A 17,764-nucleotide genomic window follows, 5' to 3' on the forward strand; every position below is an offset into this window, starting at 1 on the left:
TCGACTAGCGACAAAACCTGGCACGCCCTGGTGGTGTATGATGTTCTTAGCGGCAGAGAGGGGCGTGACGCGGGTGTGATCGAATCAGGCTATAGTCTATTCACGATAAGAAAATTGTGGCTCATCGCTGTCACTCAGCTTATCCACCGCCCATAGCTTACTTGACCATTTATCCTTTTTATAGTTCAAGGATGGCAAACAAGCATCCTCGCGTCTTCGGTGCGACAAAGTCAGCCCTGCGGTCACCAACCCGCCTGCCCAGCTTGGTGACTATGAGCAACACACATGAGTCCACGCCATTTTTGGCGCGTATTGTGGAGGCCTATGTCCAGCAATGGACTGCAATAGGCTAAAGTGAGTGAGTGAAGCGAAACAAACATACGGCCCACATATTAGTAAGCGGTTACCATAATCTACGGATGCCTGCAACACCAGAAGCATCGCAAGCGCGTTACTTACTCCAACCTCTCCCCTTCCAGGACCTTCGACCCTACTCATCGCAAGAATACAACACTACTTATTTGGATTTTGGATTGAGATTATTATTTGGTGCTATTTTGTGTAACGTTAAGGTACCTCCCCAGCCGGGTTGCTCCGAATTTTGAAAAGAATATTTCATTATATTATTCCCTTAAAAAAACTGCATCAATTCAGTACTTTTTCGGTATATCGCAAACAGCGAGGGTGAATAATTCAGTAACCTTGTGAACGTGGCAAGAGATTCAGTCAAGTACATTCTTTTATTTAAATCGTATATGTCTTCGTGACCAAATATATATTGACATTTAGAATAAGCAAACGACTGTTATTTCAGATCTAAGCTGCATAATTACATGTGTACGCAACACATAACACCAGTAGAACGATCTATAACATACTTGTTTTTTAGTATGTTTGAAATGTTTTCTGACAGTTTAAAATAATAAAAAGGATTAATTTTTCTTTTAGTTTAAATTACTTAAGTTTACCACTGCTGTTAATCGCTGATAAGGAGACAGACATTTTTATAAGTGTGTATACTGTACATCAGATCTAGATTTATCATCAATATTTTTATTTAACTTATTATTTATTAACTATCTATAAGCTGTCCTCACTTGTCACGTTAAACCGCGTCAAAGTGTTAGCCGCGTTATATGGCGTCACATAACATCGCTTGAAATCGGGTAACGTCATATACAATTACGTTACAAGTTGTTAGTTTACTGCGCCTTAGCGATGACGATGCCTGCCTTGAAATAGTCTATGTTTTTATCACAGCGTGCCTTTCAAGTGATTGTACTGTCTATATAAACCATCTCGAAATCATATTAACGGTTTTTCGTTAATTCCCAAGAAAAAATACTTTTTTTACCGTCTTCAAAGAAGAGGAGATTCTCAATTTAACTGTATTTTTTTGTGTTGTCTCATAACTTTTTACTGTTTACCGATTTCAACTGTTCTTTTTTATTAGAAAGAGTTTTTATGAGTAGTTTTTGACTTATACTTAATATCATGTATTATACTATAATTGTAGATGGAAGTTGAAGTCTCGGTTTTTTTTTGTATGAGAAAGAACACGACATTTATAAAATGTTAAAAAACACTTCTGTTTATACGTGATGCGGTCAACTTTTGAAAACAAATGGCGTTTAGTCTAATACAGTTAATACAAACTGTAAATAAACTGTATTTATCAATAAAACCTTTATAAGCATTCTACGATTAATACAAACTGTAAATAAACTGTATTTATCAATAAAACTTTTATAAGCATTCTACGATTAATACAAACTGTAAATAAACTGTATTTATCAATAAAACCTTTATAAGCATTCTGCGATTCGTATCGCTGTCTTAAACAAATATAACCTAATATAGACAAGAAATTCTTTGAATTTCTTAATAGTCACATTAAGCTTGCCGAAAGCGTATGTTTTCTAAGGAGAATAAATACTAAAGTCGACTTTTAAAAATTATCAAAAGGCGGAAAAGAATTTCCAATCAAGTTATTAAACAATATCGGGGAATACCACTTACACACATACAAGGAAAAAAATCTACTTACACAAACTCGTATAAAACTGCACAGACTGCAGTAAAAATAGAAAATGTGGAAGGAAAATTTAACATTCATTATTTATGTACCTACATTTATGGAATACCTACCTCGTGCACTCTTTAAAAATTTAAATTGATGTGAGGAATGTGAAGCTTTCAGTTAATTTTCGATGTTTGGCGTAAACGGTTACAAAATGCTTGAGGTGAACAATCAGCCTGTCGTCAACTTGTCGAATTTCATACATAAAATTAGAATTATTTATATTATTCTATTTCTTTACATTTTATTTTTACAGTACGGACTGTACAGTGCGTAAGAAAAGGAATGAAAAAATGTAGGAATTTACATGAAAAGCATAGCGCTTGTTTTGATAAAATCGGAAATTTATTTCAACAAATTATGTTAATATTTATGTCCTAACACAAGGCTCACTAAATTTTACTCCATTTAGTAACATTATATCGTACTTGAATTGGCGAGAACACTTGAACATTCGAACTGAAAATGCTCGTAGATACATTTTTAGGTCAGGGTCGATATCTTCGGTCGCTACAGTTACGAACTACTCGATAACAAATTATAATACTCAAAAAGGGTAAATTCAAAAGGCCCTACATATCTTTTGACCTTTTTAATACTCTAATAGTTTTTGAAATCAACTGTCTACGTAAGTGTGATATTAAGTTAAAATGTTTATTATATATATATATATATATATATATATATATATATATATATATATATACACAACTAGGTCGGCAAACAACCGCACGGCTCACCAAATTGTAAACGATTACCATAGCTTATAGACGTCTGTATCAGCAGAAGCATCGCAAACGCGTTGCCGAACCTATCCCCGATTCCCCCTATGTGCTCTGGTCACCTTATACACCAACAGGAACACAAAACTGCTTTAAAACAGTATTATTTAGCTCTAATCTTCTGTAAAGTCGAGGTACTATACTATACGGGTACTACTTAAAAATTTATGTACTCTAGGATAGCAATAGGAGATAGCTCTTATAAACAATGTATGTACAATGCACTACTTATCCCATGACGGAATCTCTTCCAGTAGTCCTGCCATAGGAAAAATATAAAACAGTTGCAAAATTAGCGTGTATAATCTAAACATATTGAGAATAAAAATATAATATATAATAAATACATAATTATATAATATATAAACACACAAATGCATAGTAATGTATACACACGTAGATAAAAAAATATTATACTTATACATACACGCATACACATATACGATACATAATATAATATTTACGATAATATATTTCAATACGCATAAAGACACTTTAGTAAACTGATTTTAGACTAGGATTGCTTCAGGTAGAATTTTCTCACTCTTTTCTTAAATAGCGATAGTGTTTTGCAATCGCGATTTCATATGGTATCGAATTCCAAATTCTAACGGAATTTTAAAGTAAAGGAGTAGTAGAGGTAAGTAAAGGAGTAGGAATAAAAATCGGTACGGTGGGTACCCACCCATGGGGCATCTGAAGAGGAGAAAATTTATGAGATCTGCATTTTATTATTTTCAAGTAGTTTTAACAGGTATATATTTTGATTTTTACTACTAAACGATACAAGGTCTGCGGTATGACAAAACATGGAGAGCAAAATCGCGTAAAACAACGCTGAGCAGACACATTGAGAGTAAAATTTTACAGCGTTTGTAGCAATTTATTTAAGACATAGGTATAATATAATAGTATATCAGCCTTTACAGTGTCGATACAAATAGCCAGAGTCAATTTATTTTTTGATTTTAGAATTTTATTGATGTAAATAATTGTAATTTCATTAATTTAATAGATGATTTTAATTTTTAAATATCACAGTAATCTTTCACAACGATATTGAGATATTATTTTACCGAAATTGCCTATCTGTCGTAGCTGTAATCGCTTTTCTCGCTGTTATTGTACGTGAGCTACAACCGCGAAAACACTAAGTGACTCGATACGAAAAATATAATCTCTACAATATTTTATATGCTGTCCTACTGTGTAGCGTATTTCATACACGTCTCGTGAAATATTAGTCGCGCTTCGTCACGTCACACTGCATCGCGTCGAGACGCTTCTTTACGACAATGCACAACCGGCACAACGTATGTAAACAAATTGCTAACTGAGTACATCGTAAGAATGGGTATCGTGAAATTCTTTCATTTGGATTGACTAAAATATATGATTTTTAATTAAACTGATTATTGTCGAATTATTTGAATGTAGTGTAGTAGTGTAAGTTTAGATGTATGCTATCTAATAAATTGTTATATAGCATACATCTTAACTTACACTACTTCAGTAGAACTGCGTTACATTTTCAGGAACCACAAAATACTTATAGTATAAAGATAATTATTTATTTGAATATTCTATATACATAAGCGAACTATTATTATTATTTACGGATAATATTTCAAAAATTCTCCTAACATGTTTTAGAAAGCCTGTTTGAGACAATTCAAGTTCATAAAACTCAATGTTTCTGAATTATAGAAGCGGAACTGTCGACAAAAATGTCAATCTGTCAATGAAGAAACGATACGTATCGAGACTAAAATCGAAATTTCTTCTGTATAAATTTAATGATAAAGATCTTATAAATGAATTGGAAATAAGGAATTCGGAATAATGACGGCGAATCACCATAAATTTTATTGCAACCGTAGAAAATGTAAACGTTTTAACATAAATTCACCGTTCGTTTTGAATATACTTAAGTAAAAGAACATTGTTGCCTATAAATATTTCTCTGAAACTGAAAGTGTTTCCGTCTTAACTTTGTTATCTACTTGATAAATAAAATTATGAAGTTACGTAGCCACATTTATCTACTTAACAATATCTGTTACTATTTGCTTTATTAAATATTACCTTACTACCCAGTAACTACTGAGAACAGAATTCTTTTGCTGTTATTTTTTGTACGGTAGGGTTGCTTCTGATTTGAAGCAAGAAACTACACTTCAATTTCAAATGGGAACTAAAAACCTATGTTCATATCTGCCTTATGCTCGCAAAACAAGAAATATATTACGAGAATATTATATGGAAAAGTATCCATTTCATTATAGATATATCTTATCTTCAAAATTATTCAAATATCTAAATACCACAAAATCAAGGAAGTGCTGCTTAACTATAACCAATATTGAATTTACAATATTAAGCATTAAGTACGAAATAAGAACTCGATTGTCTGACTCGGTTTCTTGTACGGGTCCGTTGATTTTACATAAATATTTCAGTTATAGTTTCTACTTGCTTGTAATTTAATAAGCACATGAATTGAAGTTTAAAATTAATCAAAGAAATTATGCAAATTTATCTTTTTGTTAAGGATTAACTAATTTATGACAAAAATTTGAACAAATTTGTAAAAATTGAAAGATTACGAACGTTTTTTTGAATAGTAGTTGATATACCTTTTCATTAATTAGTAATAATAATATCTATGTTCACGGCACGTATTACGTAGCTTCCGAGATTCTGACTTCAATTTTTTATTTATTTACTTTATTTTGTTCATAATTAATGCAACATAACATATTATGAAAAACATTTTGTGACTTGCCTTTATTAAGGTACTAAACAGCCCAATCACTTGTTTTAATGTGGTTAATGATCCAATAAAACTGAGCCCGTAGAACCTAAGATTAAGGCGAATATACAAAGAAATTCACATGTAGCGTTCATAACACAAATTTATACTGTTTACGTTACGTTCACTAATGATACAATTAATAATTTTGACAATTTTGAAACACATAATCGAAAAAAAACAACTTAAATTAACATTGAAAAGTATTAAGAATAAATAAAAAAATAAAATAATTATAGCGTTGATAGATGAAAAAAATAGTTAAATTAACACGCATTATTAGGGAAAACTCAAAAATTAATCGTCTGATCTCGATCAAATTGATACAGAAGCACTAGGTTTCTATAAAAAAAAAAAAAAAAAAAACATATGCAGTCAAATTGGGTACAACAGTACGTAAACACACAGTCAAATTGAGAATCTCCTCCGTTTTTGAAGTTGGTTAAAATATTAAAAGGTTTAATTTAATTCAAAAAATGATAATTAAAATCATAGAAATTTTCATAGGTCTCTTGCTTATAGTATCCATCCATAATAAGTGGGTCAGGCAGTAAAAGGGTCAGTCAGTATTAACCCTACAACTTTCTGAGTTGGCACCTAAGAGCTACTTTTTCTTTCGGAGAAGTTTACACTATTGTTACGTATATTAATAGCTTTTTTCGTTAACGACATAAATGTGCTACGTTTTATAGTAATTTGTAAATAATTTCTTGGAATTTTGTTGCAGAAACGATAGTCAAATTGAAGTAAATTATTTTTATAACTAAATTAAGTTACGCGATAGCCATGTATATAGATGGCTAATATGATAAATATATTATTGAATAATAAGCTGTACATTTTAAATTTACACACCTCAATATTGTTTAGCGATCAGTTTTATTCATACATTGATTTTCTTTTATCAGATTACAATGTTATATATTATATTACTATTGGGAAATTGAAAGATACACGCTTACGAAATACACACTAGTTTAGAAGTGTAAGATACTATGATTTTTTGTTTTTATTAGTTATATAGAACATCGTCATGAACTAAAGAGCTATGTATAACTTTCGTTAGTGCTTTAAAACCATATTGTTCCTAAATCTTAGTAAAGTTTTACTTTTTCTACTTTACTAAAATATTAAATTTATATGTGTATAGTAAGACACCATTGTTATGTTAAATAAAATGTCACTATTCACAGAGCTCGTATTTCACACCCTTTACGAATTCTCTTTGAAGGCAGAATCCTGCGACTTGTAAGAACCCAGATAGTCTATATCGGCAGTATACTACAATAACACTAAACGGGAATTAATCCCGTTTTCAAAAAAAGAAAACTATCGTAATCAATAAATCATATACCTTATATATCAATTCTTAAATGCATAAGTTATAGTCTAGCTTCCATTTAATAAAAGTTTACTTACCGTTTATTTGTATTCAAATTTATGTTAATCTTCAGTAATGGAATAATCGTTTCAATTTGTCTTGTTTATAATCACAAAATCAATGGCTTCGGTTATTAAGTAAACAAATGTTAATATATTCAAAATTTGTACCTACTTTGTAATATTTAAATATATGTACATAACATGTCAAACTACCTCAGAGGAACTAATGTTTCAGAACGTGTTATAATGTGCGTTAAATTAATTCAGTAACGCGTAATACGGAATCACTAATATGACAAGACACTAACGCAATACAATTTATGTACATCTTTTAATAAAATTAAACATTAGCTATGTGACGATATAAGAAAATTTAAATAATTATTACGCCTTGATCTCTCATTAATTTTGAATTTCCTGTAAACTTTCCTGACAAATTAGAGATAAACGTTGACAGTGACATGTAAGTGCATTAATTTTTGAATGTGTTTAATGTGTGTAAATTTAATGAAGATTTCTTCATTTAACGCTAAAGCTCGCCACTTGTCTGCGTTTTTAGTAATTACAACAAAAATACAAAAATGTCAACACCTTGTTACCTTGCCAAGGTAATTGATTATATTTATAATAGTTTAATATTGTCACTGGTGTATCGAATTCTGTTTCCTGAAAATATATATAACGTTTTATGTAGGAAAGCAGTAAAATTGTTTTTTACAATTAATTAAATTATTGATAGTAAAAAAAAGCTTTGCCATAGAATGGACAACTTCTAACGCGTAGTACTAGGAAAACGTATCACTAAAGTTATAGGTCTGTATAGTCATTTTTAACCGACTTCAAAAAAAGGAGGCGGTTACTCAATTCGACCGTATATATATATATATATTTTTTTTTTTTATGTATGTTCGGAGATAACTTCTTCGTTTATGAACCGATTTGGATAATTCTTTTTTTGTTGGAAAGGAGATATTCATAGTTTGGTACCATGATAAGGAAACCAGGATCTGATGATGGGATCCCAGAGAAATCGAGGGAAACTTTCAAAAATCGTAAGGGTGACTAGTAAATTTAATCATGTTTTCATTAAGTACTATAAAGCACTACTATTTAATAAAGGTCTGGAGTCGATCTGATGATGGGGAAGAAAGATAGTCGAGGGAACTCTTCAACAATTTATAGCAATTACCTGCTGTTTGAACTTAATTCGTTTCTATTGATGAGAACTTTGCACCTGTATGAGTTATAAGTGCCATTACAGTCTGATGATGGAGACGAAAGATAGTCGAGGGTACTCTTTAACGATTTATAGCAATTACCTGCTGTTTGAACTTAATTCGTTTCTATTGATGAGAACTTTGCATATATATGAGTTATAAGTGCCATTTCAGTCTGATGATGGAGACGAAAGATAGTCGAGGGAACTTTTCAACAATTTATAGCAATCACCTGCTGTGTGATCATCTGTGTCGCAGGACCAGGTTTGATGATGGAGCCCATAAACACTCGAGGGAATTTCTCAACAATTTACAGCAGTTACCTTTTGCTGTTTGACGACCGCTTTGATATAATGGTGCATGTGCCGTGTCGGCGGCGCCTAAACACCGACGGTCGCGGGTTCTATTCCCGCTCGAAGTGGATATTTATGTTTATACAAATATTTATTTTCGGTCTAGTTGTTAATCCTTGTGGTTCTCCCAACCTAGCCTCGGAGAACACGCTAGGCTGTCAGTCCCGGTTGTTATTACGTACACCTGATAGCGAACTTTACTCATAGTATGTCGACGCGTTAGCGCAGCGGTCACAGCACCGGCTGTTGCGCTGGCGTTAGTGGGTTCAATCCCCGCGCACGACAGACATTTGTATTGGCCATATAGATGTTTGTCATGATCTGGGTGTTTGTGCTTGTGTATTGTGTATGTTTCCGAACCCCCGACATAAGAGAAAAAGCATCCTTGTTAGGTCTACCCATCACTAAAAATTGTAAAATAAAATAATTTTTAACAAAAAAAAAACCGACTTCAAAAAGGAAACTAAAAAGTGAAAAATAAATTTACTTAGTACAAAGTGATTCGTATTTTGATTTAGTTAATCAGAAATGATTAAATAAATATTTTATAATTTTGAAGTTGGTGCCTTAGAACTTAAGATGGCATGTCTGGTTTTTATCTTTCCAAGCGTTTTATTTTTTTTGTAAAATATTTATGTATATAGTTTGTACCATAGCTTGCGTCGGTTTGATACATTTACATTTATCTCCGTAGCGTTTGTACGCTTATAATTTATACTAGCTGACCCCGCAAACGTTGTTTTGCCATATATATTATAAGCTCCCTTAACCCCCCTCTCTTACAATGAAGTTGTATGAAAAATAGATGTTCGCCGATTCTCAGACCTACCCGATATGCACAAAATTTCATAACACTCGGTTCAGCCGTTTCAGAGGAGTTTTATAACTAAAATTGTTACACGAAAATTTTATATTGAAGATATTAACGCGATACGAGAAAATTTAACTTTTATTATGTTGGCATTTTATGTACGGTAAATAACGGACGCTCATTTCGGAGATTGCATTAGCATCCTAATAGGTACTACATGAAATATTACGCAAACTCAAACTAATTTCCATATATGTTTTTATACATTAAGGCTGGAAAAGTAGATTTCATAAATTTTAATTTTGGGTGTTATGTATTATTTTTATACGACTAGTTATCTACAAAAAGCGTACGATACACCTGATGGTGAGTGGTTATCATGTCCTATAGACGCCTACAACAGCAGAAGCATCGCAAGCGCGTTGCTGACCCTACCCGCGCCCCACCCCGGGATCTCTGGCCACTTTACTCACTACAGGAATCCAACAATACCCGAGGGCAGAATTTTTTTTGCTGTATGTATCTTCTATGAGGTTGAGGTATTTCTCCATTTTGGGGATTTTGAGCAGGATATTTCCTGCTGTGCCCAACCTCAGTAAAATAATTTATCATATTGCAAAATTCAAAATAGTACAAAAATTGAATTTAAATTTGAAATTTGGGTAAAAAACGTGATGCGGTGGCGCATAGCCCGATGTCCTAATATAATATACGCTCTCTATAACTAGCTTGATTACGTGACGACAGTGGAAAATTATACTGTTTAAATTCCTTCAGAAATGTAAGCATTAAGTTTAAAATGAGTTAGTTACGTTTTAAGTAATAAATATATTTATTAAGTTGTAATATAACACATAAAGACGAAATACGAACTATTTATTTAAAATTGATATAGCATTTTCATTGGAAAAGGTGTTACAGAAGAGATATAATATATGTAGAACATTTATTTTTTCTTCTAATTACCATTGCAATTCAGAAATAACGAACGCATAACGTTGTTTGGCTATATGAAAAAAAAAATTTAATGAAACAATAAATATTATAGTACAAAATATTGAGTTCAAAAATAAATATGTGCATGTACAATCGAAACAATATAGAAATTTATTTTAAACATTTTTAAAATAAATTAAACATAATTATGCATTTGCAAAAATACATAAAATTTCTATGTCATTAGACACTTAGAAGCGCGACATCAGTTTTATATAAGTATTTTTTAGTTAATTTGTTTTAATACATTTTGTGCATACATGTAGAGGGTCGTTTATTACTCACGTGATATTTTATGGTGATATATGGTGAGGTTTTAGAGTACCCCCATACCCAAAAATCATGTGTGTTATGGAGCAAAGTTCGTTATCGCAAACGCACTGAGCTTGATGGGGTAACTTACGACTGTACAGCAAACGTATACCAAAAAGTGTTAGGTTAGGTTAGGCTTCCCAGGGAAGTGCTTCGGTAAGTACCTGCACCAAATCGCGAGACGGGAGGCGACTCCAGCCTGCCACGAGTGTGGAGCGCCAGAAGATACGGCGCTCCACACGCTGGAGGCGTGCGCCACTTGGGAACCACAGCGGCGCACGCTTTCAGCGGTTCTCGGACGGGATCTCTCGCTGCCGAGTGTCGTAAAGGCCATGCTTGACAGCGAGAGATCGTGGCAGGCGGTGGTCTCCTTCTGCGAAGAGGTAATGACGCAGAAGGAGACCGCGGAGCGGGCCAGAGAGGAAGACGCCTCTGCTGGCCCACTCCGGCGCAGACGTACGGGGGCAAGGAGAAGGCGGTTTGCCCACCTCCTCCCCTCCTCGTAATAGTGGGGTCGGCGGCCGATAGTCGGGGGACTTCGGCCGGCCGGACGACACGACCCCATACGTCTGAGGGGTGGCCTTGTTGTGAGCGAGGCCACCCCACCATCATGCCGGAAACTTTGTCCGGGCCCACCGCTGAGGCGAGGTGGCGAATGCTAGCGCGACCCCTCTCGCCCCACCCAGGCGGATGACTGCTAACACGTGGTGGTTTTTAGTCAGTAGGAGTCTGACATAACCCTCTGGCGTCCCCGCGCTGGAAGGTATCCATGATGGATTTTCCCCACGTAAAAAAAAAAAAAAGGCTTCCCAGGGAAAAAGAAGTAAGGACGCAGAAGGAGGCCGCCGAGCGGGCCAGGGAGGATGACGTCTCCGCTGACCGACTCCGGCGTAGACGTACGGGGGCAAGGAGGAGACGGTTTGCCCACCTCCCCCCCCATAATAGTGGGGTTGCCGGCCAATAGTCGGGGGACTTCGGCCGGCCGGACGACACGACCTCACACGTCTGAGGGGTGGCCTTGTTGTGAGCGAGGCCACCTCAACGTTGTGCCGGGACCCGGAAGCTTTGTCCGGGTCTACCGCCGGGGCGAGGTGGCGAATGCTAGCGCGACCCCATCTCGCCCTACCCAGGCGAACGACTGCTTACACGTGGTGGTTTTTAGTCAGTAGGAGTCTGACATAACCCTCTGGCGCCCCCACGCTGGAGGGTATCCATGATGGATTTTCCCCAAGTAAAAAAAGGCTTCGTTCTGGCCAGGGATCCATTCCACCCCTCAAGCTGTTTGTTTTTTGCAAAGTAAAACGAAATTTTTATGATATTATCTTAAGTAAAGATGTAATTTATCAAATTTTATTAATTAATAAAATTTATTAATTATTATTTTATTTATTTATTTAAATCAAGAGTGAATAGGCATCTCCTAGGCAAGCACGCACCACCTTAGGCTGCATCTTCACTTGCCATCAGGTGAGTACGCAGTCAAACGCTAGTCTATATTAAAAAAAAATACATATATTAATTGTTATTTTATATCATTATCATTATTTTTATTTATTTTCAAGCATTATAACAAAAATTCCACACAAATATTTAGGTTTCTGGGTGTTTATTGGAAGTTTTTTGGTTTCTTAATTGCGCGTTGAACGAAAAAACAAAACGAGTGTGTTTTAGACCACGCGACTGAAGTAAAACTTCTTTAGCTCCATCTGAGAGAAAGAAAATGTGTGCTCTCTTTCGCCTGATCACACTTTTCGTAACATCCTTGTCACACATTCACATGCACTAAGCGATTTGCTAGTACATTCTTGATCCGTACAGCCAAAGAATGGAACTCTCTACCAGCGTCTGTTTCCAGAAAATTATAACCTGGGGATCTTTAAGTCGCGAGTGAATAGGTTACTTCTAGGTAAGCGTGCTCCAACTTAGACCGCATTTTCACTTATCATCAGGTGAAATAGTGGTCAAACGCAAGCCTTACATTGTATTAAAAAAAAAGCGCTTACTCCCCAAATCAAGCTTACGTACAGAAATTTTACTTCAAAAACGAGTGTGCTTTTTAAAACACACGAATGAAGTAAATAAAACTTACGAAACTCTCTCTCTATCTTCACTAACTTATATCTCCCTCTCAACTTCCGTTCGCCTCGCCCGATCATACTTTTTGTAACGCTCTCGTCACACATTAATCAGCTTACTCCCCAAGTCAAGCGAGCGTAAAGTTATATCTCTTTACAGCCTCCTTAATGTTAATATTTCGTGATTTTTGCCGAACTCCTCCATTCATAATTCACGTGATTAATGGACAAAACCTAAACTCAGTTTGTATGAATAACTTTAGTTGTATTAAATAATTTATCGAAAATGTCAACCCCGTCAACCACAATTTTTAAGCGGAACATTTATCTATTATAATAATAATTGATCTAATCCGTTTATATTAATTAAAACGATAATAACCAAAATCGACAGTATACTTATTAATTCGCACTAATTTTGAAAACAATAGAACCGTTCATAAAGACTAAATATATAGGTAAACAAATTAGGAAAGCTTTCAAGGACTTTGTGGACTTTTATCTTGTATCGCAAAATATAACACATAATAAATTAACAAGAATTGTATTAAAAAAAAAAAAAAAAAAAAATCGACACACACATTTTTTTATTTTTTTTTTTTACTTGGGGAAAATCCTTTATGGATACACTCCAGCACGGGGACGTCAGAGGGTTATGTCAGACTTCTACTGACTAAAAAACCACCACGTGTGAGCACTCGTCCGCCTGGATAGGACGAGATGGGGTCGCGCTAGCATTCGCCACCTCGCCCCGGCCACGAATTCATTCCCTTGGTCAGCTAATAATCGATAAAACAGTGAGTATGAACTAGGGGTGTAATTGAGGTAATAATCGGAACCTAAGTGGAAGTCAGAATTTTTTAAATCTGATTTATCAAAATCGAAACCGGCGTCAAAGGCAGTACAAAAGTGGTGGCAGAAGAGACATTATTAATGTTTTCTTTAAAGACAAATAAAACAGCATAATAAAAAAACGAACTGAAAATGAGTCGCTGAATGTGTTGCTAAGCGCAAAACTCGAGAACGGTTGGACCGATTTCGCTAATTATTTTTTAAAAATATTCCTTGAAGTACGAGGATGGTTCTTACGGAGAGAAAAATTCTAAAAAAAAAAATTAAATTTCCTGAAAAAGTCTTAAAACAACACTTTTCTATACTCCCATACAAAAGATTTGTGATAATACTTAAAAGTCAATTTGAACTTTAATACCATACGATAAAGTTTGTGTTAGGCGATACGAAGTTCGCCGGGTCAGCTAGTAAGTCAATATAATTTTAATGGGAAAATAATAAATCAAATGAATTGATTAAATAAACCGAATAATATTTAATGAATAAAAACTACTAAGTTGTTTCTGTCGAATCTATTTAACGAGTCATAGATCAGGCCAAGCACCGCTAAGAACTAGTTCGTACGCTACCGTGTCTGAGGGAGACGACTAACATTACCGGGCGATTGATTTAAAGGGCTGGAATTTTAATTTTCATTTACTTTATTGTACAACTAGCTGCTACGCGCGACTTCATCCGCGCTGAACAGAGGCCCGCGCAATACTTGATCATTGTTTTGCTGCGATGTTATTTTAAAACTGCGATATCTTCTGAGATACTCATTGAAATTGAATTATGTAAAGGGCTATTTTGTTTTAAATTAAATACTTGTGATGAAAAACGTATTTATTTAGATAAGGATTAATATAATGTTTATAAAAAACATCTTCGCAAATAATGCATTATTTTAGAACAAACTTGGTTAGTATGAAAAAGATTATAGTGAGCCAACCTTAAAAGATAGACATAGGCTGTCGTAGACTTTTTTTTAGAACTTTTAAAGAGGATCAATTCTGTCATACATTATTTTTGCGAAACTTGAACTGTTTTCACAGCACACGCAGCGGAAGCTCTCAAAAGGAAAAAAGAACCTCCGATTTTGAAACATTCTTCATTGGTGCTCCGCTCCTTTTGGTCTTAGCGCGATGATAAATGGGCTATCTAACACTAAAATAATTTTTCAAATCGGATCTGTAGTTTTTGAGATTAACGCGTTGAAACAAACAAACAAACTCTTCGGATTTATAATATTAGTATAGATATGAAATTATTTCTGATAGGAATATTTTTTCTCTACTGTACTCCACTGAAGTCGGAACGAAACATGTATACATTATTCAACAAGCTGTACCGTGTACGCGTTGCTAAATTTTATTTTTATTTTTGGTCGTACCACCTCAGAAACCTTTGTGGGTTCATGCAGAACACTTTGCTGAAGATCATGACATAATCAAATGCATACTATACGATTCTATAAAGAACATAAAGACAAGCGTTCTTTTTTAAGTAATTAGATTATAAAATATATCTAAGTGTATACTAACAATCATGTAACAATCATTTAGAATGGACTTATTATGGCTGCCATTAAATCTCTGTAGAGAGACTTATCTGTTGCTAACGTCAGACAAAGGAGTAACAAGACTATTAGCGAATAATTACAATGATAGATAAAGAAAATTATGTTAACGGTATTATTGGTATTTCAGAGTTAGCTACCTAATTAACCCTGGAGTGGTCGCGTGGATTACACGAGTAATCCACACATATTAAATCTAAAATATCTCAAAAACTCCCAAATTAAATGACGAGCGTTTCTAGGTATTTTAAGTTGAATAACTGAGGAATACGTTCAGTGCTGCGCGAGCGCCGTTCACGTGTGGTTGTGTCGCAAGAGGCCCGTAAAGTTCGTGGATTACACCTGTATGCCGCGCGACCAATTATGTAAGTAATTTGAACATAATAATTTTTCTTTTTTATTGTATTTTCATGATTGATTCTTTATAAATATAGTCGTTTTACTACTGTGCGTGTTTAAAGTATAAGACACTACAAAATAATATGTATATTTTTAGAATAACAATGGAAGATCGGCGCCAAGCTCAGATAGAGGCGTGGCTAGCTGCAGAAGATGATCAGAATGAAATATACGAAGATTGTTCAAGTTCAAATGCCGAAGAAGATCACCTTGAAGAGCAGGAACATCTATCGGAGTCCGAGCAAGGCGAAGAACTTCCAGGTGAGGCAAGCAATTCTGAATCGGAAGATGTTGAGCCACCTCAGCGAAACCGACGCGTTAACTTTTATTCTGGCGTAGATAATACTATGTGGTCAAAAACTGGCCCTTTGAATAGAGGAAGAACTCGTCAACATAATATTGTCTTTGTTGCCCCTGGTCCTAAAGGAATAGCCAGACAAAAAACTACTCCGGAGGCCTGTTTTGCCTTATTTTTAGATGATAACATAATAGATCTCCTTACCAAATATACAAATATAAAAATAGACTATATAAAGAATAAATATGCAAGAGAGAGAGATGCTAAACAAACAGACGCAATGGAAATGAGAGGCTACATCGGAATTCTACTGATGGCTGGGGTAATGAAAATAGGCCGATTGAGCGTTGCCCAAATATTTGAGCACGTAAAGCATACAGGAATTGATGCTATTTACTTGACTATGTCTGAACAAAGATTTAAATTTTTGACACGGACTTTGCGCTTTGATGACGTTAGAGATCGCCCAGTTCGTGCTTGTATTGATAAACTGGCTCCAATAAGAGAGTTTTTAGATTTGTTTCTCATAAACTTTCAGAAATATTTTATTCCAAGTGCTGAAATGACGTTGGATGAACAGCTCTTGTCTTTTAGGGGACGCTGTTCTTTCAGGCAATATATCCCAAGCAAGCCGGCAAAATATGGAGTGAAGGTTTTTGCTCTCGTGGACGTTCATTACCCGTACACATTCAATTTAGAAATATATGCAGGTCAACAACCTGAAGGCCCATTTCGCTTGAGCAATGAAAGACATGATGTGGTTATGAGGTTATCACGTCCAGTGCTAGGTCAAAACAAAAATATTACTATGGATAATTGGTTTTCTTCTCTTCGTGTAGCAAAAGAATTATTTGAAAATGGGACCACTATGGTTGCCACAATTAGAAAGGATAGAAGAGAAGTACCACGAGAATTTCGGATTGCAAGAGGAAATCCATTATGCTCTTCAAAATTTGGATTCCATCAATCATGTACGCTAGTTTCTTATATACCTAAACCTAACAAAGTTGTGATTTTGATGTCAACAATGCACAATGACTCTGCAATTGATGCCGATACGGGAGACCGTCGGAAGCCAGAAATAATAACTTATTATAATCGAACAAAAAATGGTGTCGACTTAGTAGACAAGATGTGCTCCCTCTACGACGTGTCCAGGAATTCAAGACGTTGGCCTCTAACTGTCTTTTTTGACTTGATCAATCTAAGCGCACTAAACGCGTTATGTATTTATACCGCAAACAAAAATTATGAAGCTGTCCGTCGACGTAACTTCCTTATAGATCTGTCTTTGGCTTGGATGAAACCTCAGGCTCGACGAAGATTGGATAATAATAAATTACCAAGAAGTCTGGTATTTAAAATAAAAGATTTTCTTGGCATTATTGAAACGGAAAACCCGGCTACAACGTCAGCACAGGCACCAAGTACTTCCGTAGGTCGCTGCTATGACTGCGGTAGAAAGCGCAACAAAAGCACTCGAAAACACTGTAGCACCTGCAAAAAGTTTATTTGTGGCGATCATTCAAAGATTGTCTGTCTATCTTGTTTAGAAAACACCAATTAGAATTAAGTATTTTTGATTAGTTTTTCTATGATCTCAATTATACCAAAAGATGTGATTTTTAGTGCCATAAAGGGGTATTGTTTAATTTTGTTGATTTTTTTAAAGCACTGAGGTTGTGATTTGTTTATATTGTCTATTTTTAAGTAAAGGAAACTTTAATTATTACATTTCAAAAGAATAAAAAAATAACTGAAGCCTGTTATATGTTTTTATTTCAATTTATAAATGGCATACACCTGTACTCCACGCGATTAATCAGGTCAGGTTTA

At 34.8% G+C, this 17,764-nt stretch overlaps 1 protein-coding gene across 1 annotated transcript; it reads left to right on the forward strand.

The window, feature by feature from the left end:
* The first annotated feature begins 15,734 nt into the window (after window positions 1-15,734).
* Window positions 15,735-17,495, forward strand: LOC123668540 (piggyBac transposable element-derived protein 4-like). Its single transcript, XM_045602273.1, has one exon. It carries the CDS (start codon window positions 15,735-15,737, stop codon window positions 17,493-17,495), a length of 1,761 nt encoding a protein of 586 aa, XP_045458229.1.
* Window positions 17,496-17,764: the final 269 nt, after the last annotated feature.

Source organism: Melitaea cinxia, chromosome Z (genome assembly GCF_905220565.1).
Source record: "Melitaea cinxia chromosome Z, ilMelCinx1.1, whole genome shotgun sequence".
Taxonomy (NCBI): domain Eukaryota; kingdom Metazoa; phylum Arthropoda; class Insecta; order Lepidoptera; family Nymphalidae; genus Melitaea; species Melitaea cinxia.